The following is a 24712-nucleotide window of genomic DNA, read 5'->3' as shown; positions in this document are numbered from 1 at the left end:
GTATCAAACCAAAGCTGAGTAATGAACCCATGTGTGTGTTTGTCAAAGCATGTGTAAATGCATGGGTTTATATTATCTGTGAGGAGCTTAATTCCACATTATAAATTTAAAAAAAAAAAAAAAAAAAAAAAAAAAAACAGAAATTGCAGATTACAAGTGTGACTGTTTTATATGGAAAAATCATGAAACAGCTGTGGACTTCAGTGTCTTTAAATGAGTTTTACCTGCATGTCTGTCATTTGATCAGAGTTGGTGTCATTTTATCATAAGCCATTTAAAAAATGCCATTTGGCCGTCACCTGTATGCAAAGTGCCTTATAGTACCGTGCATGTATGTATGTGTGTGTGTGTGTGTGTCTCACCGTGTTCTGTGGCGGTCTCGGTGGGTCTTCTCCAGGACTCTTTTGCCCAGACAGACGACTCTCCAGGCCTCCTGAACCTCTGCGTTCAGCACGGTGAACACCAGAAACACCGACAGACCCTGCAAGAAAGAAAAAAAAAAAAAAAAAAAGACATTGTTACTCACAAACAAACAGAGAGTAGCTCATCTACAGCAGGTAAACATCTGATTTTAAAACGGTAATCCTCCAGATACATGTTATTTAATTGCTTTTTCATTCCTTCTCCATTTTCGGTGCTCACTGCACTTCCCACACATCACCTGTCAATCAAACCGTCTGGACTAAGTCATGTCTTCCACTGAAAACTGCTCATGGTGGCTTCCTTATTATTCCTGACACACTGCTATTGCAGGATCCAAAAAAAAGCATGAATTCCTGTCACAGTACATGATTTCTTTGTTCCCTAAGAAAGAGCTACAAACCCTACTGGGGTGATTAGATCAGCAAATGTATTGGCTGAATTACTATTGTGCTGTATCACTGAGTCATAGAGAGCAAAATGAAGATATGCGGAGAAAATATTTTAACGTGCTTGCTGCACTGCTGCAACCCTGCAGCACTCTGATACATAAACGCAGCGTCGTGTGTTGTCTGCAGCGGCTGTGTCTGTACCTTTGTGCTCTAATATTGATATTTGGTACGCACAAAATCTGTATTCCGCGCACACACACACACACACCCACAGACAAGCACACATGCCGTGCGCGTACCTGTACGAGACAGAGGACGTCGAAGATGTAGTGGAAAGCCAGGATGCTGTTATTCACAGCCATCAGACCACACAGCCAGGTGGAGGTGGCGACCAGCAACAGCAGGAAGGCACTGCGGATAGTGGCACTGCAGGGACACGGAGAGAGAGAGAGAGAGGAAAACACAAAGTCAGAGTCAGATCCACTGTGACACAACACGACAGCCATGTCATCCCGACGCAGGGCTTTCTACGTGATGCGACCCAGCCTCCGGCGGCCATGTTGGAGGTCTCAGGTGTTTTTGGCGACAGCTGATTGCTTTGTTAAACATACGACCCGGCCACCTTGACCGATTTCGATACACACGGGTCATTTCCGTGCTGTTTTTGATTGCGTCACCAACTTAATCAGATGTGACTGCCCCTGCGTTTTGATAATGTGACGCCGCAGCTTCAGTCGTAGCTGCACGTCGGACATTCACATTCACATTAGATGCAGTGTTGGCGACTCGTGCCAGACAAATAAGCAGCGCCGTCTTCAAAAACAAGCCCGAATCGAGCCCGCTCACTTTCCTCTGTATTGCGATGTCTGAAAAGAAACTGGTGCTCGAGTGTCTCTGTAATTTCATGCAGCTGTGGTGCTGTGGGCGATAATTCAAGTTTTGTCCCATATCTGTCATCTCAAAGTTACAAGTGCATGCTTTTAATCCTAATCATTAGTTATAAAATACTTGGAGGACACTTATTTTAGTTTTAGATAACAGTGAGATTAAATTACAGTGTTTATTCTGATTTCACATGTCCTCTCGCTGTGCCAGGGTGCACCGCTGCAAACTGAATGATCTTTTTATTGGCACGACCATTTAGATACAGTAATGACTGAATGACAGTGGGAGGCTCCGGTGCTCGATGCTTCTGTTGCCATTCGGTCATCAGCGTGTTCAAGCCGGCACATTTTGAAACGATGATGAGATGCTGAGCTAAAGCAGCCTGCAGGTTAGTTTGCTGGTGAGAAAAAAAAAAAAAAAAAACAGGTTTAGGTGAATGATTTTCCCTCAGGTTGCAGCTGTTTAGAGACAAGGGTCCAAGAAAAAAGTTTCCCCGTGCTACAGTAACCTAAATGTGTAAATAAATCTACCTCATCAGACTAGTGACTGAATTTAGACACCACCCTACTCCACACCACAATCTTTCTCAGATATCTCTCTTTTTCTATCATTTTCCTGAGATTTATCCATTCCGCCGATGGATCTCCATGGCGACGGCGAGGGAAGGGAGACAGCACAAGCAACAAAAACACTGAATAAAACAACATGGAGGCAAAATTGACAAGAGATACTTAAGACAAGAAGCCGAAACTAAAAAAAAAAAAAAAAAACAAGATTTGCAGATGTCATTTCTGCAGACATGATTTGATTAATGACAAAGCCTGACGTGATCGTTGTCGATCAAATCAGTATCGACTGAAGGGGACGGACGGCCGCACCGCCTTGTTCCCCTCCATGCAATGTTTCGGCTCCTTGTTAGCTTCCCGGTCACATCCCATCTATTTCAAAGCCACATTCCCCAGCTTTGTGAGTCTCATATGATAGCTGGCTTATCGCTAGAGCCAGCTATTTTTTATTTAGACGTTTTTGGGGTAAAGGAAAGCACATTTTAGCATGGATTTTGGAGGAGAGTCACAGTTGCTTAGGTCGTAAGAATTCACAGAAAACATCTAAGCTTTCTCCTTGATTCTGCATCAAATGAAACAAAAATCGTTTTTTCTGTGGAGCAATGCTGTCTAACTAATCAAACTACATCCTGTAACTTATGTAAATCGGTGATCATTAGAAGTTACACAGACAATTCGTTAATGAAAGGTGACTAATAGAGCCAATCTAGTGTACTGCAAGTCACGAAAACGGTGTCTTTTGACAAATTAGTATTCAGACCGGTGTTCCTTGTACCTCCTGATGTCTGAAAAGACAGCGAAACATGATTTTTTTTTTTCCCCCAACCAGTTCCTCTTGGGGATTTGGTGGGAAAAAAAGTGTCGCAATAGTTTGGCAGGCATGCAGTGAAAAGTGGGACTTCTATAGTGGCTGCATTTGTAATCCAGCTGAAAAGAGAGCCCTCGGGACCAAACTGCTGTAAATGTTTGGTGTCTGTCAGCGTGTCGCCCGCGCTCCGTTTTAGCTCCACAACGCGCGAAAACAGATCTGCTCCGTTACAGGCTCCTATCTTGTATGTTCGACCTTACGACTTCCCTATCGCTCCGCAGGCCAGCCGTCTTTTTTATTAGAGTCAGACGACAGGCAGTCAGCCAATATTTCACTGTTGCTGTACATCCCAGAGTGAGGCAGGGCTGGAAGCGGAGTCTAATAACGCCATGCCTTTCAGAGCCAGTCCCACAGGTCACCTCTGGGATTAATAAAACATGTCCCCAAATCATTCAGAAGAAATGTTATATTGTTAAATCACTCCCAAGTGCCTTCGGTATAGAGTAGTCTGGATTAAAAAAAAGTAGGTTTTTAGGTTAGAAGCTTAAAGGAACAATTCACACACGCACACAATATATATATATTCTCACTTCCAACTAACACAATCCCTCCATCCAGATATTTTCTCTGTGATTTCAGGCTGCTCTGTCCAGCTCTCACAGATGAATAGATACAGTTTGGCAGCGGAAATGGCTCCCAACAACACTCTTCACCCCCGAGGGCTGTGCATTGTGCCGAGTATCCGTGTCATTATTTTTAGAAAAAGCTGTCGCTGTTGTCGTTTTTCCAAGTTTTTCACAAAATTTTTGATGGTTTAAGCTCCACAAATGAATACCCATCCTGCCCTATTGTATGGGAGAGAAGGGAGGAAGACTGCAAACCTTGCCAAGTCACACAAACTATCTATGTGTGTGTGTGTGTGTGTTGGGTCGGGGTGTATTTTGGGCTTCTTTAAAGGAGATACAAGTTCGTCTGAGTAAAGCACTGTGGGCTTGTTGCAGGGTAAATCCTGCCATGTAACATACAGTGGAACAGATTGCAGAATGAATTTTTTTTTAGTGTGTGAAAAGTCATTTTAACTTTGGCAGATATGCACTCACATGACAGGAAGCTTCTTGGTCTCCTTCTGCGAGGGGTTGCAGGACATCTTGGCTACAATCAGGAACATCCCCCCATTCATCTGGATAGAGGAAGATTAATACAGACGCTGAGGCAACATTTTGATGTGTTACCGCTAATCCAATATTGCCTTTAGCCATCGGGATGAGGATTAGCAAACTGGATAAAATCACTGTGGATAAGGCAGTGTGCTATAAGGGAAAAAAGGTAGACTGATATAATTCTTCTGCCAGTGGTGGAAGCATCCTGGTTGATGCCTGCATTTCTAAAAGTTTAGGCTTTACAAGTGCTCATTACATAATTTTTTTTTTTTTTTTGCTTGCTTTAGTCTGAATAAAAAAAAAAAAAAAAAAAAAAATCAACAAATGACCAAATTAGTGAATATACGATCCAATGAATGAAGTGAAGCAGGCATGAATGACAGCTAGGATAAATGGAGATATTGTATAAAGGAATGAAGACATTGTATACTATGGTGATTACAGTGCACTAACTACACTTTACAGTCATCAACAAGTATTAAAAAAGTCTTGTCAGGCATCATGTGCATCATAAGGATTGATGCTTTAAAGGTGTTCACCTGATGTGGCCGTCAATTAAAATCACAGTACAGCTGTCCCTCGCTATAACGCGGTTCACCTTTCGCGGCCTCGCAGTTTCGCAGATTTTTTTAAATGCAATTTTGCATGCTTTTTTTTTTTTTACTGGACTTATTTTTCTACGAAGGTTTGAACTTTGAGAGTGTTTAAACAAGAGAGAAAAGTGAGAAAATGTTAATGCCTGTCTGAGAAAAGTGTATAAAGCGTGTAGTGAGGGGTTTTACAGCCTTAAAACATCTATAATAATTGTAAAAAATAAAGCTGACCACTTCGCGGATTTCGCTTATTGCGGGTTATGTTTAGAACGTAACTCCCGCGATAAACAAGGGACCACTGTATAACTGATTTCCAGTGTGATCTTGTTCATTAAAGTCATTTTGAGTGCTGACACTTGATTTTCATGATTTTGGTATTTTAGGAAATGCACAAAAAGTTAAGGGGTTAAATAGGAATGACACTCTCACACACTCTTTCCTAAATGCAGTTTATCCACACTCCTTTTTATTTATGGATCAGACCTTACCCAAACATCAAAGCTGATGTAAATTTGCAGGACATAAACTCTTTTTACACAGCGTGGCAAACAGCATCAAAAACGCCTGACCTTTGTTTCTGTGGGTGGTTGTTTTCCATGTCATGGTCATGGACTGCTTACTGACATTTTTTATTTATCACTGTATCTCTAGTTCTATCATATTTTTTTTATTGAAGGTTACGCTGCACATCCAACAGTGACTGTAGCTCAGCGTCAGACAGGCAGACAGTTACCAGTATGACGATGGCGATGGGACCGGCGAAACTCCAGATGAGCTTGTCATAGATGGAGATCCAGCAGAAGTCCGGGTTCCCGTAACCCTCTGGGTCCAGACCCACCGCCAGGCCTGCGGCAAGGAGACAGACAGTCAGAACAGACAGACGGGGAGAAACCGTCATGTACCAGAAGTGTGTCATCTTCTGAATGACAGGAGTAGGAAATGACAAACACAGATTTTTTTGTTTGTTATATCTAAAAAGCTTCAGTGGGTTTTTAGATGACATTGTGGATCCTCTGGTAGAAACACTGGAGGTCCTCAGATTAACGTAAACAGTGGCTGTAAATGACTGATTGCATCAAAATGTTCATTTCCACTGAGTTCAGTATAGACATGGTTCATTTCTATCCTGTTCAGTAATAGGTAATGGCTAATAGTCACATATTATTAGATAGAAATTACACAGAGAAAAAAAAAAAAGAATTAATAAATGTGCACAAAAATTACGGATTAAAGAAGACAAAAGCACAAAAAAAAAAAAAAAAAACCTTTCTGCATATGGAGCCAGCATGTGTAGTCACATTCACTTTAAACTTCCTTAATTAGCCCCCTGCCAAGTTTCCTGGACACCTTCCTTCCTGTAGCTTTTGTCAAGCATCAGCTCAGTGTTTTGGAGTAGAAATTAAGGCTAAAGACGAGAAAATTATTCCCAAACACACCCACCTCATCAGACAATCCACTGTCACTTACAACATTATTTAATGGCCCTACACCGATACCACAACAACTTTTTTTTTTTTTTCCCAGGCCTCTCTTCTATTTGCTGGCTCGGTTATATTTAGACTTTATGTGTGTACAGCCATTTCTCTAATGGACCTTCATTACAGCACCCACTGGGGCTGCTGGGAGATTTGTGACACAACCGTGAAGCTTGTTTGTGATTGTTACTTGTAACATATTGCAAACGTATTGTGACAGTGTTACGGCTCTGACAGCCAGGCCGATGAGGAACTCTGAGACTGAGCTGATAAAGTTTGAGAGATAAAGACAGATAGACAGATCTATAGGCCTGCGGAAAAGACAGGCAGCCGGTGTGTGTGTGTGTGTGTGTGTGTGTGTGTGTGTGTGTGTGTGTGTGTGTGATACAGGAAGACAGACAAATACAAACCCTGGCTTGAGGCAAGGAAAGACAGCGGTCAGAGCTGTGTATTTGTGTGTGTGCATGTGTGTGTGTGTGTGTGTGTGTGTGTGTGTGTGTGTGTGTGTGTGTGTGTGTGTGTGTTTGCATGATGGTGACTGTGACAGATAGCAGGGAACTGTCAGCAAGTATGTGTCCAGAAGCTGTGTGCATGTGTGTGTGTGTGTGTGTGTGTGTGTGTGTGTTGAGACAGACAGACAGAGAGAGATAGAGAGAGAGAGAGAGAGGAAAACAGACATATTACTTACAGCTGTGTATGTGTCAAGACAGAAATTGTGTGTGTGTGTGTGTGTGTGTGTGTGTGTGTGTGTGTGTGAGTGTATGTGTGTTATACTGTTTCTATAGTAAAATGTCACTGAAACTTGTTTAATACAAGTGTCAATAGTATACCTTATCTACACAACCAGATTCATCATGTCTGTGTGTGTGTGTGTGTGTGTGTGTGTGTTTCAATGTGTGTGTGAATGTATACGCACTTATCTCTGACTCTGCATATACAGTATGTACATGTTTTTGACACATATCACAGTCTATGTGTGTGTGTATACATGTGTATCTGATACTACATTGTGTGTGTGTGTGTGTGTGTGTGTGTGTGTGTGTGTGTGTGTGTGTGTGTGTGTCTGTGTGTGTGTGTGTGTGTGTGTGGTGTGTGTGTGTGTGTGTGTGTGTGTGGTGTGTATCCAAGGTTCTCATAGATCATGGAATTTCTGGAAAGTCATGTAATTTTGAAAAAGTCTCTTCCAGACAGGGAAAATCAGGGAATTTAATAAATCCTGGAAACAAGAGCAAGGATATCACGGAAGTTTGTCAGCTTACTTAAAAATAAATAAATAAATAAATGAAAATATTATTTTCACTTCACAATGAGACTTCTGAATCTGAAGTGTGTTTACAATATTAGTCTAGGGAAAAAAAAAACAAAAAAAAAAAAACTTCCAGCATTTTCGTCGTGGAAAGTTAAGGAGTTCAGCATTTGATAGAGTAGGAACCCTGTCTGGCACTGAGTGTGCGTGTGTGTGTGTGTGTGTGTGTGTGTGTGTTACCTGTGATTATCGCGGGCACGCCCCAGCCAATGGCGTAGTAGAACCTCATGGCTCCGAAGTTGATGTTGCGCTGCTCCGTCTGCATGCGGTAGATGTGAAGCCCCTCCACAAACATCCAGGCGAACGTCGACATGAAGAAGTAGTGCAGCAGGATGGCGACGACCGTGCACAGGAACTGACGGGAACAAAACAAGAGCACATGTTCGTGTCGGTCACTTGTTTCACATCCAGGAGCCCTGTCACTTCCTCCTCCTGTCCTCGTGTCTTCGTCCCTCCCACATGAGACGCAAGAAAAGGAAGGAAGGACGAGATTTATACATCATTCCTTCCAAAAAACATGCACACAGGATGCAGAGAGGATACGCTTGTGTTTGTTATAGTTGGTAAGAGCATGTTTAATGAACTGAACATCCTCAAAGTCACAATGAAGGAACATTTCCAGAGCCGCTCGCCTCCTCAATTCGATGTATTTCCTGTTGAAACGGGTTGTTTGGGTGGGGCTGAACATGAAGAGGCATCTTTCAAAAGTGGAAACCGATGGGAGATGCAGGAGGAAAAAGGAGTATTTTGAGATTTTTTTTTTTTTTTTTTGAATGGGAGGAGGGTGATTGTCCCAAAAATGTGATGTTTTTATTGGTTGAAATTTTTATTTATGCCTTCTGGTACAGGTACAAAAAAAAAAAAAAAAAAAAAAAAAAATCTTCAATTTCAATAAATTCTTCAATAACTTTGTGAGTTTAAAGAAATCAGTTTCCAGGCCGATGAGCAGGAGCACTGAGGATCAAGTAGGTGAGGATACATGAAACAATGAACTGTGATCCAGGTAATAAATTAAAAAAAAAGGAGGTAAGAATGACTTGGAGAAAGGGAGGATGATGAATCACGAGGAGGAAAGAGAAGGAGAAAGGACAAACAGAAGGAAGTTGGAAGGAGCAAGGATGAAAAAGAGGGCGGAAAGGAAAAAGAAAGAAGAAAAAGGGAAGGATGGATGAGAGAGGAGAAGACGGGGGTAAGAGCAAGTGTGGAAAGAAGAGATGAAGGATGAAAAACAGTTCCTCATATTGATTTTTGTGTCGCTCAGAGTGCAGACATCTTGGCAAGCGACCAGCACGTCTTTATTTTCGACACAGCAGGTGTCAGTAATCAAACGACGAGCCGTTTAATTACCAACCCGACTAATGAACAGTGTTTATGGCAGCGTGCTATATTTGTAGGAAATGCATGAAATGACTTTACACGACCATAAACGGGCATTGTGACTGTGCTGAATTACAGAAATGATACCCAAGAGGGCGTTTTACTGTGATTACAGGTGATCAATCACCTCGTGCGACTGAGAGGAGAAAAACTGACAAAAATCACAGTTAAAAAACACACTCGCAGGGATTATGACTTTTATGTAAGAGCTCCTGGAGTGTGTAAATGTCTGAAAATGTTTATAAAAACCTGTGCGACAACAAAACGAGTAAAAACCACGATGAAAGGAAGAAAGATCGCCTGGCTCCTTGCTTTATGGTATTTATCAGCTTGGGTGAAATGTCTCTACTCAAATAATTTGGCTGAAACTAACCTTTTTATTATTTTAATTTATTCTATTTTACAATAGATAACTGTTTCAAGAGACATCCAATTAAAGCATACAAAAATACACCTGATTTAAAATCTCAAATAAAAAGACAGTGACCTATATTGTTAAATTCTGGGTCCTTTAAATGGAAACCAATTGACCATAGAATATGAAATCCACCCTTAATTGCTAACATTTTCCAATAATCTCTAATAGAGTTTCCCGGCTCTCCTCCTGAAGGTGATAAACTGGTTCCTGAGTTGTCTGTATGAATATCCAAACACACCTGACATTTAGATGCTTTGCACCAAAGGAGTGGAGATATCAGCTTTGTCCGTGATTAATTTCCCCGGCTCCAGCCTCCGCTCTTTTTTTTTATCTTAGCTGGGGGGAAAATGCTATTGACTCACTCGCGAGAATTATGCCTTTATTATCGTTTACATGATGCGGCATGAATGCTGACAAGTGAGCAAATCAGCGCTCAAAGACGGCATAATCTGCCCTAGAATGGAGAACAGAGGTAATTATAATTAAAAGGTCAAGGACTATCATTTAGATTTCATATGAAGACAAATGATTCCCAACTCTTCTGACAGCGCTGGAGATAAACCTGGGCGTCATTTGTCTCATGCAGGTGCCTCTTGTTTTGGCTTTGCAGGCCAGTTAAACTGAATTCGCCCAATCGGGAGGCAAAATGACCCCCTGCTGCTCTTGGATTAAATCCCACCAGATTTTCACTTCTGTGTCTCACCCACTGTGCATCCCCATGTTAGCACTTACGCTCACCATTTAAGATTACACACTCAGGGTATAGTCACAACAAGCCTATTTGTAGCAGTTTATTTGTGTTTACTCCTTTACTTTGACTTGTTCAGGCAGGTGATAATGATGACATTCACACCAAATAACAGGATGGAGACGCCTGAAAATGCAGCTCATTAGGAGTGAGAATATATCCTAATTAACTACAGGAAATGACCCCAAAACAAAAGGTTTTATGGATAAAAGGAGACTGATTCTGAATCTCGTTGCAGGCAGGACTGGATCCTTAGAAAGCCGAGAAGAACAAAATGAACTGAGGGCAAACTGTGGTCTGGACTGATGTCCATATTCAGCACGAGCTACCTCTGAGTCCATGTTCATCTAAACAAACCAACTACAAGGATAAAACTGAATATACCACTGAGGTTTGGACCAAAGACAAAAAACAATTGGTGTAATTGCATCCTTAAAGAACCATAGCAGTAATTTAGCATCATATCTACAAAATGTATAAAATTCACGTTTCTGAACATCTTTTCCTAAAGCAAGCAGTCGTGTTGTAGGACTCTGATATCATTTTTTCTCCCTTTTGGTTTCCATTCATTCCGTTACGATATGAAAATGAGCTTTCAAACACTTCAAACTTTCTTCACATTAGTAATGTCTTCCACATCGGTTACCCTAAAAGCAGCAGCACTGTTGAGCTTTGATGACTTAAAATTGAGCGAATCGAGTGAAGCGGCCACTCTGCGAGAAAATGGTTCCCAGGGAAATGTTCTGTAATTCTGCTGGATGTTGTCTGCTCAGCCATTCAGCGTTTATTTGATGCACAGCAGAGGAACAGTGTTAAGATTTTGGAAGAGTTAATGTCAGCTCCATTTATTCAAAGGCTCCCACTACTGCCTTTGCGTTGCCATGCAAAGATGCTAAGATGGATTGACCTGGAAACATAAATTTAGCTTTACTCTGCTGCTGCACATGTAAATCATTCTGCTAAATACCTAAAATGTAAATGTAAATATTGTCAAATAGTTTTGGTGGGAGAGTACTCTGCATTTGGGATGTATGATAACATCAGCGATTAATAATAATGCCTAAGTCCTCGATGTTTGACTAAAAACACTTAACCACAGGGCATCATTCAAGCCTGTTTAACTAGGATGAATCTTACACTTTTTTTGAAAGAAAATGTCTCAAAAAGATAAAAAAAATGGCACGTTTTACATAACTTAAACTGAATGTTTTCTTATTTTGCACGGTGTACATGTACATTTTAAAAAGCATTGTATTTTATATCTGCATCTCCCACAATAGGAGTAGGCATAATAAAATGTTAATTCCACTACAGGATAGACTTGATTTTCTCTGCAATTAGGTGGAAAAAAATATGTACACACATCGGTATCAGCATCGAAAATCAGACGAAAACGAATATTGGCAAAAAATCTAATATACAATCCTATAATATAATAAGCTCCTCTGTATCTTTAAGTGGAAAAAATGATGTGCAAGTTAATTGATTTTGAGGTGAAAGGATGAACAGAGCAAATTCAACATGACACAACCAGAGACGGCACAGAAATAGCGGCAGAGTTGGCAGGAAAACAGCCAGACTCCAAATTTCACACACACACACACACACACACACACACACATGCACACCAAATACAGACAGACAGAAAGCCATATAACGCATAAACACTAGCACAAGTGCACACACAAACACCAACATACGCACACTCTCTGCTCTCTCAAGCATGATTTAAATGAATTAGAGAGGGCGTATTTTGCAGCTATAAATAACCGGTCATACTGTAAGACTCATACAGTTGACAGTGTATGGGACGCAGCTTATTAACGGGATTTCACACTGACTGGGCACATATTTGCAAGACTTCTTCAGACTCGCTGCTCTTGGAACACACAAACACACACATAACGTAACGTAATGAAGTGGAGAGAGGATTATTCCTGCATTTTTCTTCCCGGTTGACGGGAAGAAAAATGCAGGAATAATTGAGACTAATGGGAAGAAGATGAGAGTAAAAAAAAAAAAAAAAAAAAAAAGTGATGTAAAGAAGCGCCCAGCTGACAGAAAGAAAACAAAAAGGAGAAGAAAGAGAGGAAGAGAGGAGCAAAACGCCTGACATCCTCCTGTCCTGCTGAAGTTCAAAACATACAAAGCACAGCATAATTATAATATATCACTTTTATTTCTGATTAGCTCCTATTTTTCACCAAAATGAGTGAATAAACCACACTTAAAACCTTCAAACTACTAAACCTATATTTTGAACACTCCTATTCTTTATTATAATCAATTGCTCCTGTTTTAAAATAAATATTAAATCATTTCAGACAACTGTACCTGTTCTGAATGGGTTCACAGCATAAAATATTTAAGGGTATTAGTTAACCTGCGAGCAATCCTAACTAAACAGTAGCTGGCCAGCATTGTTTATGAAGAAGCATGGAACATGAAAATAGACTTTTCCACCTCTAGGGCTGGTTTTTATTTATTTATTTTTTCTGATACCAGCACTATAAAACAATACTTTTAAAATGGTAATGCATAAATGGTGCCTGAACGGATTCCTCCTCTTAAGCGCCGATCTAAATTTGGAAAATAAGTTGCACGCACATGCATTATTTTGTTTTTTATAATGACAACTTTTTTTTTTTTTTTTTTTGAAAAACAGCACGTTTTAGTAATCTAATGCCTTTTTTAGAAGGAAAAGAATGATCTTAATCAGTATCTCCGTTATAATCTGTATTATTGGCTAAAATATTCCCATAGATGCTGATGACAGTCGCCTCGTCCTGACAGTCTAGCATTTTTCCTCTTGTAAAAGCTAGCCAAAGATAATCTGGACTGAATGATTGGAGAACAATCTGGCTGACAAAGTTAAGATTTCAAAAATGAATTTCTTGAAAGATGTCTTCAAAACAGCATTTATTGCAGTTTTTGTGGTGTTTTGCTGTTCCCTTATTCGAGACTCTATGTTAGGGAACCAGTGAGAAAAAAGACCTCAGCAGTCTGTACCTGTTGCTCCGTCTGGTTGACGCCCAGCAGGAACACCAGCTCAGACAGGAACATGGCCGCCGCTGTGTTGGAGTGGATGCTCCTGGTGTTGGACTTGAGGCCTCGCAGGCAGGAGAGCACGAAGACGGTGAGGAGGAGAGCCAGCATGGAGACGCACAGGGAGGAGTAGGTGACCAGGGCCAGCGTCTCCAGATCCCCCTCCAGCTGCTGCTCAGGGGGGTTCAGGACAGGGAGCAGGGAGGGAAAACGTCGGGGAAATTAGGGAGGAGGAGAGAGTGGAGTCATTTTGTTGAGAAAGAGAGGTCAACAGGAAGGGAAGAAGGCAGAGAAAAGGAAGAAAAAGTGGGGAGGCAAGACACAGAAAGAGAGAGTAAAAGAGAAATGACGATCCATGACAGCAGCCTTGCTCTCAGAAAGACAAGACATAGAAAAGCATGGCTCACGAGGGAAGAGAGAATAGGTAATCATTGTGAAATAAATGCACCAAACAGATATGCAATTCATGAAGGAATGTGAAAAATATAAAGTTGTCAGAGAGAAATATTTTTGTAGATGTGGAATACAATCTGTCCCTTTTATTAGGAGAGTAAAGACTGTTATTTTTCTCCCCGTCTGACTATAATGTTGATGAAGTTTTCCCAAATGTTCTCCCACGCGCCTCACTTTGGCAATTTACCGTATCACCTGTCATCTCAATATACACGGCTGAATTGGCCTTAACGGAAAAAGCGGGAGGATGGAGCGAGTAGACATTGAATAGAAAAACAGAGGAAGATATAAGGAGAGGATGTGCGACATGTTGGGATGTTTTTGCTCCGGGTTGTGCACCTTCCCTCTTGATTGATGGGCTCACCGAGAGGCAACTGGCCATATTTACTTCACTCTCCACTTTATTGTCTCAACGGAAATTGGTTTGCAGGCAGGCCGCTCTACAAGGTCACAAGGCACCACACACCAGCTCATATAAAATTATAGTAACATTATAAATAATATACAACTGTTGTTAAAACAGCCAAAATGAGCTTAGAGGATAAATCTGGTATTTTCCAACCTGGTGGGGTCCAAATGACTGATGGGGACAAAAATCTTTGGAATTGGTCCAGTATCGAGCAAGAAGGCTTCAGGCGGTTTAGCATGTCCAATTACTTTCAGTGAAAGTGCTTGTTTTCGCCACCGACTCAGGCTCAGATTATTACTTTAAGTGTGTGACAGCGTCATTTAAACAGAGGACAGAGATATTCGTACCAGCTGAAAGTAAATACAGAGAGCTGGATGAGCCAGGTGTGCTGTAAGGTTCAGAGGAAAGTATCATGCATGGTATAAAATCCATTCTGGCATCCTCAGTGTTAGTAAGAGGCTATATTTTTACGGAGCTATTAAGTGATTTGATTGATTTTTTTAGTGGTTAAATTGATCCAAGATGGACTAAAAAGAGAGGATGACGAAATTAAAGCTGCACCAGACAATTTCTCAGGTTGGCAACTTCGAAAGGGCAACCGGAGACAACTCTTTGAAATTCAAGGACTTCAGTATCCGGAAAAATAAAATGTAAAATGACGTCAGGAGACTGCACACAGCATGTTCATGTTTACCACCCAGACCGTCTGTAATGATTTATTCCAAGGAAAATCAAAAGGACAAGAGAGGGAAAAGATTTAACGTTGATGAGTTCAGCTTTCTCGAGACAGATTTGTCGCTTGCTGCCGTTTAGGAGACAGTTTTCTGCGTTTTGCTCGTAAGTTTCATTTTGTCAATTCCTTGTGCTTGAATGAAAAGGATTACAGCAGGAGCACACCTGAACTTCATATAGGCAAACGGGGAAATTGTATGATGTCTCAATTAGTTCTTCTCATGCTATAATTTAGACAGAAACATGCATTTTCCTTAAAAAAAAAAAAGGTCTTAATGCTGCTTTTAGAACGTCTAATACAGTTCTAGCCAGTTTAAATGCTCATGTTACTCAACACTGAATGCATTTAAACAAGTGCTCAGATTCCATTAAACCATATACATTTACAGCGGCGGAGTATATAACGTCTCTCGACTGATGAGACAGGTTTCCTGGCTGTCTCTCTGCGAGGAGGGAAGGCACGATGCACCGTGAATTAGTATGCCGGTGCGTGATGGGCAGAGCTTTGCATTAAACCTCGAAAATCTTTAACAGCTGTAACTAGGCTTGCTTTAGCCTTGAGTGTGTCCGCCAGGATTTAAATCTCTCAGATTTTACACTTTCATGCCGACCAAATCCAGCAATTACTAGCCAAAGTGAACTGCATTTCCACAATACTCGGCTCAAAGAAAGAGAGGAAACGAGCACAATGATGAGTGAAAAAAACGAGCGAACGGCTGCATAAAAGGTGCAGTGATGGAAAGGCACGTGTAATCTACGATGTGCTTTATTACGGGCGTAAAGAAAAGTGTACAGGAAAGAGTTATATGATTAGGAAAAAAATCCCCAAAAAAACCTTGGTTACTAATGTTAAACAAAGACTGTCAGGCATTTTGTCTATTCATTTATTAATGTTCTTATAGGATTTCATCGATCACGAACCTCCCTCTGCGAACTGTCCATCAACACCCCGAAGGTTCCCAGTCTCTGGCACTGACAGCGGACGTGAGAGGTGTTTCTATAAACCACCATGCAGTCCCGCACCGTCCAGCAGCCTCCCGTTTCATACCTGCAGAGAGAGAGAGAGAGAGAGAGAGAGAGAGAGGGAGAGAGAGAGAGAGAGAGAGAGAGAGAGAGAGAGAGAGAGAGCAGAGCGTGGTGGAAGAAATGCATTTAGAGTTCAACTTTAAAAACAAAATAACGCCCATGCACAAAGATGTAGGCAGGAAACACCTGTGCATGTTATATGTGTGTGTTATGTTGAACATGTTAACCCACATAAGTGTGTTTGCTGTGTGTGTGTGTAGTGTAGTGTGTTCATATGCTAAGGCGGCGGGGAAAAAAAATCAATACACCAGCACAGCACGATTTTATATTTTGCAATTCAGAGCAGATTCTGCAAATCCTCACACTGATATGTATAATCCCTGGTAGTTTACAGAAGAGCAGGTTTCATTTTCCACTTCTGTAAAAGCCTCTGTTCCTGCAAATGTCACTCCAGCTATCATTCCTCTGCATTTTTAGCAGTTCGGAGGCCCCCACTTGACCAATTTGTCTCTCGCTAATGAGCGGAGCTGCTATTATTCGGGTGCCAGCGGGTCTAACAGCAGATATTTGGGCGCGTGTGATATTTAAAAGCAAAATGGAATGACCTGAACTCAATAAAGTAAGATTATCTGAATTAAAATATTGTGCTAACAGGACAACTTTCTGCACGTACCTGACTAGAAACACCGCTTAGATGTTTTCCAGCAGCTTGCAGGCAAATCGGAATACTAATGTGTGTATTCAAGGTCAACTCGCAAAGAGTTTCAGAGTTGTATTGCAAATTATTCCAGGGCTCCACACACTAAACTGTTTTTTTTAATAAGGAGGACTGGGAACACTCAGTCTCTTGTTTGTGCACACAGCCATTTATCGCAATGTTAAAAAAAAAAAAAAAATCTCTGTATGGTTTGTTTAAACTTCCTGAAGTTTATACAACACTGGAGACACTAATACTAGAGGTATTTTGCCTGTTTGTGGCACCATAATCCATAGAAATAATCATATAGCCATGTATCACAATACAAAAAGGATCCTCTGTCTTGTTTCTATGAATTCAAAGCAGTTCAATATTTACAAAAAAAAAAAAAATAGATAATTACATTAAAAAGAGTGCAATAAAGACTATGGGATGATAAGCAACCAACAAAACACAAACCGATTATATGAAAAATGAAACAAAACATAAAAGAGATTACTTGAAACAAAGATATATGTTGTATCAGTGATATTAATACAGCTTTAAGTTTTGTAATTAACTCTGTCATATCATATTATGACCCACAGGATGAGATAATATGGTGATGTCACTGCCAAAATGCAGCCCTAATGTAAGTGTGTGTGTGTGTGTGTGTGTGTGTCCACTCACGGGCTGCTGTGGTTCCACTGCACGCACAGCGGCTTGCTGCGATTGGCCGTCTCCAGTAACTTGAACTCCAGCAGGAGGGGCTGCTCCAGGTGCCCGGCCACAAACGTCTGGTTGTTGTAGACGGACACACTGACCACCGGGGAGTTCATCACTGGGTGTCGCGGCAGCCTAGAGTGTGTGTGTGTGTGTGTGTGTGTGTGTGTGTGTGTGTGTGTGTGTGTGTGTGGAGAATATAGAGTTAGATCGACTAGATGAGACACACAAACTAGACTTGCGCATCCTGGATGAGGAGATAAAAAGCGACAGAGAGATTAGGAGGTGAACGGAGTTTGACGTGTATTAGATGAGACGCAATTGACTATTAACAAATGGGCAGAGTTCGTTAGTTGGTAATTAAGCCTGGAGGTGAAGAGAGAAACGAAGGAGGAGAGGCAAAAGAGAAAGAAAAGGGATGAGAAACCATCCTTTTTCTTTGGGCGTCATATGGGAGTTTATCATCCTAAATAAGGATGTGTAAGAAGAAGACGAGAGTGCAATCATTTTTCTTTGCTTGGCTCTTCTGTATTTGTTTGGCTGTGTTAGCGCCAGTGGCAAAATCCCAGCATGCGTCTAAAAGTCTAATCAACAACGGCTCGTAATCCGCTGATTAATCCTATATAGGCGGGATGACATTTGAATCCATAATAAACTGACTCTGTATGGTTAAATGGCTATAAAACTACCCACTTTTATAATAACATCTTTTTTTGACACTTAACTAAACAGCGGTGAAAAATGCTTCACAAGATTAAAAAATGGACAAAATTAAACAGAGCAGATGCAATACATAAGATAAAATACAACAGGAACAGCAACAATAATGTAAAACAAACCTAGTGCATAAAAGAGAGTGAAGGGAGAAAAAATCATATAATATCGACTTACAAAACAAGAAGGTAAAAGTAGAATCTAATCAGAACAAGACATTAAAAGACCTGCCCAAAATACGATACAAAATAAAAGAGGACAAAGTAACAAGGGAACAGAGATGACAAGGTAAAAATAGAGGAAAATGTTGAGGAGACGGCGGTACAAAGCAAAATTTAGGGGTTCATTTCCTAAATGTTCATTCCCAAATGTTAAAACTATGCACAAAAATGTACTAGCGTGCATCGAATTGCTGCATTTTGTCAAGTTTAAGCAGCTCAAACACTGATGAGGAACTTCCATCTGAGTGGCAAGAGCTATGAAACTTTCATTATTACTGATTATAATAAAATATAATTTTAATGTGCTGTTGGTTAATGGTGTGGTGCTGCCATTTTATAAAAATATGATCCCGCTGATGCTCATTTTGCTTCATAAACTGATACTAAATAAGAGAGAAGTGGGAAACGCAGATGGTTAAATCTGCTTGAACAAACTGCTGCCACTGTTATTATTGTACATGTGACTAATTCCCACCTGACTCCTCGTCTGTCTGTGTGGTACTTGGGCGGGAGGGCGGCGCCCAGACTGCGATAGATCAGCATGATGACGATGGTGATGGGCTGCTCGGGCATCGAAACGGTGCGCCTGGCCGAGATGTATTCTCCCGTCTGATTGGCTGAGATGCTGACGGGGGCGGTCGCGGCGTTCTGCGGCGGCGGAGCTAAAAAAAGGGAGAAGTCCGAGTGAGTGACGGCTTGACTCAGATCATCAAGTGTGTCAGCGCAAGACTGCAGACAGATGAAGACACACACACACACACACACTCACACTGGATCTCAGCTTTAAAATCATTTCAACCGTTTGCGTCTGCACGCACCGTCTTTCTCGGTCCGCTCCTTCTCCTTCCAGCTGTGCTGCTGTTGCTGTCGTTGTGGCACCAGGGCAGCAGGGGGCAGCACCACGTGGGTGTGGGGGTCCCACAGAGCCTGACCCCGAAACAGGGGGGTGTGATAGCGTGGGAATCGCCTCCGCACATGGGTGTGGTTCTCCACACGGTCCAGGTTCATCACTGGCAAGCAGAAACACACAATGAGACTGATATTTAGTAAAGAAACGTAAAAGGTGCAATAAGGAGCATTTTTAAACTTCAATATTTCACTGTTTAATACCTTGGCATAATAAATAGAAATGATTTAAGGCAGTGGTTGAGGTGACTGTTGGCCTCTCTCTTTTGGTGGTAATGTTTCTCAAAATTAAGACCACATTTCCCAGAAACCCCCTCTGTCCATACCCACAGACTGACAAGAGATACGTCACAAATTCCTGCTTTTAAACAAGTGTTTAAGTCTTTTAGGTTGTATTTTTCCTTTTAATCCTTTGATGCATGAATTATGAAAGCCTGAGTCAAGATTTTTTTCTTATGTGTTTTTACTCCTCTTAGGGCATGAACACTTTTGTGAGTCTCCATGCTTCTTTAAGGATGCAGGACTGGTATTACCATGTCATGATACTAGTATTAATATGTTTTCAGCAACAAGAACTGACAGTCTCTGCATGAACCTCAATGGAGGGGAGCAGCAGAGAGCATTCTAACAGCTGATAGGCAATTCCACCATAGAAACCATTGCATTTAGGAGAAAATGACATGAAACAGCTGTCCACTGTAGTGACCGCTGTGCACCAAAGGGTTAATGTGGTGATTATTTATTGATGCTGAAATGCGACCACTTGCACAATTAACCTGCACATCCGAACCCTCCCAAATCAATGCTTAAATCTGAATTTGACCATTTTTAATTGGTCCAAAGGTTTAAGAGCGGCAGACTGACCTATTGGCTTTCCGACAGCTGCACAACACTAACAGGGCGGCATTAAAGTTGGTTTGCCAGTTTTACTCCTGTTCACTTGGTTTTATGTAGCGCTGCTGGGGCTGTAGAAGGATTTGTGGGCAGCTGTAGGCTGATGGTGCTTTTCTTCTTAATGCAGCAAACGTAATGCTCTTCACTTTTTTTTACATTAGATTTGAAGGGAAAACTGCTACGATCCGCACCTTCCAGTTGATCATTCACCGGCTGCAATAGCAAAATAATTTATCCTCAGTGGATTCGGCGGTGCGGAAAAAGCCTATACAAAATCCATATGCGATACACAAACACACACGTCGGGATGGAGGAGCCGCTGCGTTCTAGGAAATGAGCTGGTGAACAGGAAGTACACAGTCAATGTGGAGTGTTTCGGTAATGAGTGAGCACTTGACCCAGCAAACAGGAGTGGAACGGCACTCGATACAGAGAGAGAGAGAGAGAGGTGCTGCGGGAATCACTCAATATAACAGACAGAGTGTGTGTGTGTGTGTGTGTGTGTGTGTGTGTGTGTGTGTGGAGGACAGAGGGAGAGAGTGTTTCTCTGTCTGACTGCAAAAAGTTTCATGGCATGTTTGGTGCATAAACAAAAAACTCACTGCTAAAATAAAAGAGAGCTGCAAATCAAGCATCTTATAACTAACAGCAAAAAATGTTAAGGTCACACTTTACAATAAGAGTACAACAATTAACGTTAGTTAATGCTGTAATAAACATTAAGTAACAGGTAATGAACATTAAGTAACAGTTAACTAACCGTTAACTAATGTGTCTAAGAATCATGTACTAATGCTGTTCATGCTAAGGTATCAATTTATATGTTATTTAAGGGTTATTGTAGATATTATTAACATTAGTAAATGCCATAATAATCATTAACCAACAGTTAATTAACCATTACGGCATTAACTAACATTAACTAATGTTAGTTGTTGTACTCTTATTGTAAAGTGTTACCAATGTTAAAATATGAAATATGTGCACCCCTGTACGTATAATGTAGTGGTTCACAACCTGGGGGCCGGGGACCTCCAGGGGTCCCTGACGGGGTTCCAAGGGGTCCCAGAAAAATGGGGCATATTTTAATTTCAGGATTATTTAATTGACTAGACGTTGAGAGGAGAATGAGATAATGCATACAAATGACTATTCACCTGACAGGTTTCACACTCCTCACTGTTAATCTGCCAATCTACAGCACACACAGTTGTGGAATAACTAAATCTTATCAGATGATGATCCCTGAGATTACATCTAATCAAACCACGGTCTGATGCGTATCAATTTGGGGAAATGGGACGCCAAAAAGGTTGAGAACCACTGGTATAAAGGGAGCTGGCAGATGGGTGTGTATACATGAGCATGTGTGTGTGTGTGTGTGTGTGTGTGTGTGTGTGTGTGTCTATGTGTGTGCATCAGTTTATGTAAAATCTTTGAGTGTTTGAGTGTAAAATTCAGGATTGGCTGTATTTCTCATTCTGTCTGTAAGCGCCTCTGCTCCAAATCGAGCTCTCTCTGTCTGGGAATGTGCATCATGTCGTGTGTTTGATTATTTTACATCACTTGTGGCATTTTCAAAAGGACAGAAAAGTGCTGAATTACTGCGAAAGGACAGAGCATCCACTCACAGAAAAGGAAGAAATCCAGCTGATTCCCTTATATTTACTGTGACAGGCAAGATATATATATATTTTTTTATTTCTTCTGGTCTATGATGCTATTACAGAGTTTAAGTCTCACCAAACTATATGAGAAACAGCTGCTGTGGCAAAACTCAGTAGTTGCCGACTTTGATGAGTTTGTGTTTATTGTATTTTATCGGCGCCGCGCGGAGCTGAGAGTGTTAGCCGAGTGTGAAATTCATTGTGCGGCTTCAGCCCCGCCGGAGCTGCTGCAGCTGCTGTTTCTGCGCTCTGTGTTGTCATGTTGTGCAAAGACGGTTTTTATGGCGTTTCTGGCGTTTCCAAAGTGTCGGGAAGATGTGGGGAAGGAGAGAGAAACAGTTTGGCACGCGGCTGAAAGGATGCCAGGCGACGAATCACACGCAGCGCACGGCAAAAACGTACGGAGCTACAGGAAGATGCAAGGCGAGAAGAGAAAGAGAGAGAAAGAAAGAAGGAGAGAAAGTTATCTTTTAACCCTTTGAATCCTGGATGGATTGGTGGAAGTCGGATTTAAAAGTCCAAGTAACACATAGACATTTCTACTCAAGTAAAAGCAAAAAAAGCCAAATGCCCAGTACTTGCTCTTACATTTACTTTACACACAAGAGTCTCCATCTAAATTTTACATCCAAATATGTCAAATAAGTCCTGTACATGGGGCCAAAGGTGGTGTAAATCTGGCAGGGTGTTGGACTTGGTCACCTTGGCTTTCTCTTCTGACTCCATGTGTCATGTTTTTGGCAGCCCACTCCCAAGGTATTTTGTGCAATAGTCGCAAAATTTAATCTACAAATGACATTTTTTGGGAAGATAGTCAGCAGGACTTTCAAAGTAATGCATTTCAATTGGAAGTATGTTTGATATCTAAACCTGTTGTGAGGCAGTATGCCGGAAAGTTAACCGGGAAATGGGCGATTCACATCCAGGAGCATGAATCTGTAGATTAAATTTCGTGATTCCAGCACAACAACAATCTAAAGTGCCTGGCTTCAGTGGATTAAACTGGTTTCTCTTAAACTCATCTGGAAGAAGCTCGCTCATTTTTTCACCTCCACTCTGTGTAAACATTTTCTGCATCACCGGAGGAGACAGCTCCCAGATTTGCTCCATCTGGCCAAAGTCCAAAGAGTCTGGGGAGCCTCATTAAATCTAGATTCTCTTATTTTGGTTTATCACACCACCTGGTAGAGCAAGGTTACTTTGGTTTTACTTTTTATGAAAAAAAAAAAAAAAAAAAAAATCCCTAAAAACTAACTAAATTAAGGCTCCTGTTATGAATGTAGTGTAGAAAACAGCTTTGAAATGTAGCGGAGCAAAAGTCAAGGTATGCAAAACTAATTATAGTTATGCCAAGTGAGGGTGTTTGAAAAATCTACTAAAGTTTGTGCAGTTCATTAAATTTGACCACTGTATATGTATATGTGTGTGTGTGTGTGTGTGTGTGTGGGATCTGTACATTTAAATTATCGATGATGGCCGCTGCTAAAGCTCTGCATGCTGTGTGTGTGTGTGTGTGTGTGTGTGTGTCTTTGTGTATGCGTGAGCGCTGAGAGCATTAGCTGTGTGTGTGGGAGTGTGAAATTCATCTCTCTGTGCCGCTGCCAGCTCTCTGGCTGCGCCGTCGTTCATTTGCATTAGCGTTGTTCATCTCAGGCTCGACAATGAGTCATTCTAGCTGATTTCACAGCGGTGATTTACGGCATTATGAGAAAATGCTACAAATCGTCTGGAAAGACTCGGGTTTTATTACAGCCCGACTCGCCTTTACTGGGACTGACTGCTGATAAAAGGCTCAAGTTTGCTATTGTCTCTGCATTTGTATTTGTGTGTGTGTGTGTAGGCTGCATATTGTCTCCGTAAAATAAAGAAAAAATTAGACACAGCAAATACTACATGGTTAGAGTGTTTGAGTAAAGTGTTCAGCTGTGTGTGTGTGTGTGTCCTGACTCACCTATACTGGGAGCGACCAGCGCCACAGGGTTGAGGTAGGTGAGTTTCATGTTCTGGGCCAGCGTCTGGGCGTACTGCTCCAGCAGCTCGGCCAGCCCGGCCGGGCCGCCGCCCTGCAGGTGGTTCTGACTCTGGGCCAGCACTCGCCACAGCCCGGCGGTCCCGGGACCCAACAACACACTGCAGCCCCGCACGACGTTCTGGAAGAGGAAGAGAGAGGGAGAGCGTGGAGATGTTAATCCGAAAGGGAAGGAGAGATGACACGGGGAGGAAAACGAGGTAAGGAACTGATCTGCCGCCATTGATCTGACGCCATTTCATGCCGAGGCGGCCAGTTCGGCTCCATTTGCTGCCTGTCAGGAGCCGGGAGCCGAGGACGCTCAGTGTGATGGGACAGGCAGCGACACTGACCGATGGCAAGGAAAAAAAAATGTCATATCACTCAAAATATGTGGATAATATCGCACTCAGACCAGGTTTTCAAAGGTCAGGTTTATAAAAACTGCTGGTCTGAAAAGTTTTTGTGCCAGTTTGTCTTTGAACATAAGACGGAAAAACACATCCATTAAAGAACTTCACAAAGAAAGTCACACATAAAGGAAAGTGGCAGACAGTGAAGAAAGATCACTTGATCGACTAAATCTGTCCGAGTAAATACGCAATGTTTGGTTGCTCGCCTTGATGTCCCATTAGGTCCAAAGAGCTGTAGTCACTTGCTAGAATACAGCGGTCCCTCGTTTATCGCGGGAGTTACGTTCTAAAAATAACCCGCAATAGGCGAAATCCGCGAAGTAGTCAGCTTTATTTTTTACAATTATTATAGATTCAATTCAATTCAATTCAATTCAATTCAATTTTATTTATTTGTATAGCCCAGAATCACAAATACAAATTTGTCTCAAAGGGCTTTACAGAAAAATACAAACATCCTCTGTCCTTAGACCCTCACATCGGATGAGGAACAACTCCCTAAAAAACCCCTTTAACAGGGAGAAAAATAGGAAGAAACCTCAGGGGAGCAACAGAGGAGGGATCCCTCCCCAGGACGGACAGACGTGCAATAGATGTTGTAAACACAGATAACAAACAATAAATGTATGGGAATAGATAGGTGGCGGATGAGGGATGATGACGCCAAGGCAAGCTGG

At 41.5% G+C, this 24712-nt stretch overlaps 1 protein-coding gene across 1 annotated transcript in view; it reads right to left on the bottom strand.

Moving 5' to 3' along the window:
- The window catches only part of celsr3 (cadherin, EGF LAG seven-pass G-type receptor 3), a 171490-nt gene that overhangs the window by 13812 nt on the left and 132966 nt on the right, over nt 1-24712 (bottom strand). The window contains 12 exon segments of the mRNA XM_030056322.1: nt 363-406; nt 409-481; nt 1112-1238; nt 4172-4251; nt 5558-5670; nt 7786-7960; nt 13158-13364; nt 15709-15835; nt 17180-17347; nt 18623-18809; nt 18966-19157; nt 23566-23764. Of these exon segments, the coding sequence (XP_029912182.1) occupies nt 363-406; nt 409-481; nt 1112-1238; nt 4172-4251; nt 5558-5670; nt 7786-7960; nt 13158-13364; nt 15709-15835; nt 17180-17347; nt 18623-18809; nt 18966-19157; nt 23566-23764 (1692 nt within the window).

Source organism: Myripristis murdjan, chromosome 7 (assembly GCF_902150065.1).
Source record: "Myripristis murdjan chromosome 7, fMyrMur1.1, whole genome shotgun sequence".
In the NCBI taxonomy this organism is placed as follows: Eukaryota; Metazoa; Chordata; class Actinopteri; order Holocentriformes; family Holocentridae; genus Myripristis; species Myripristis murdjan.
Note: the sequence above shows the minus strand (reverse complement) of the source record. Positions and strands in the feature narration are given on the sequence as shown.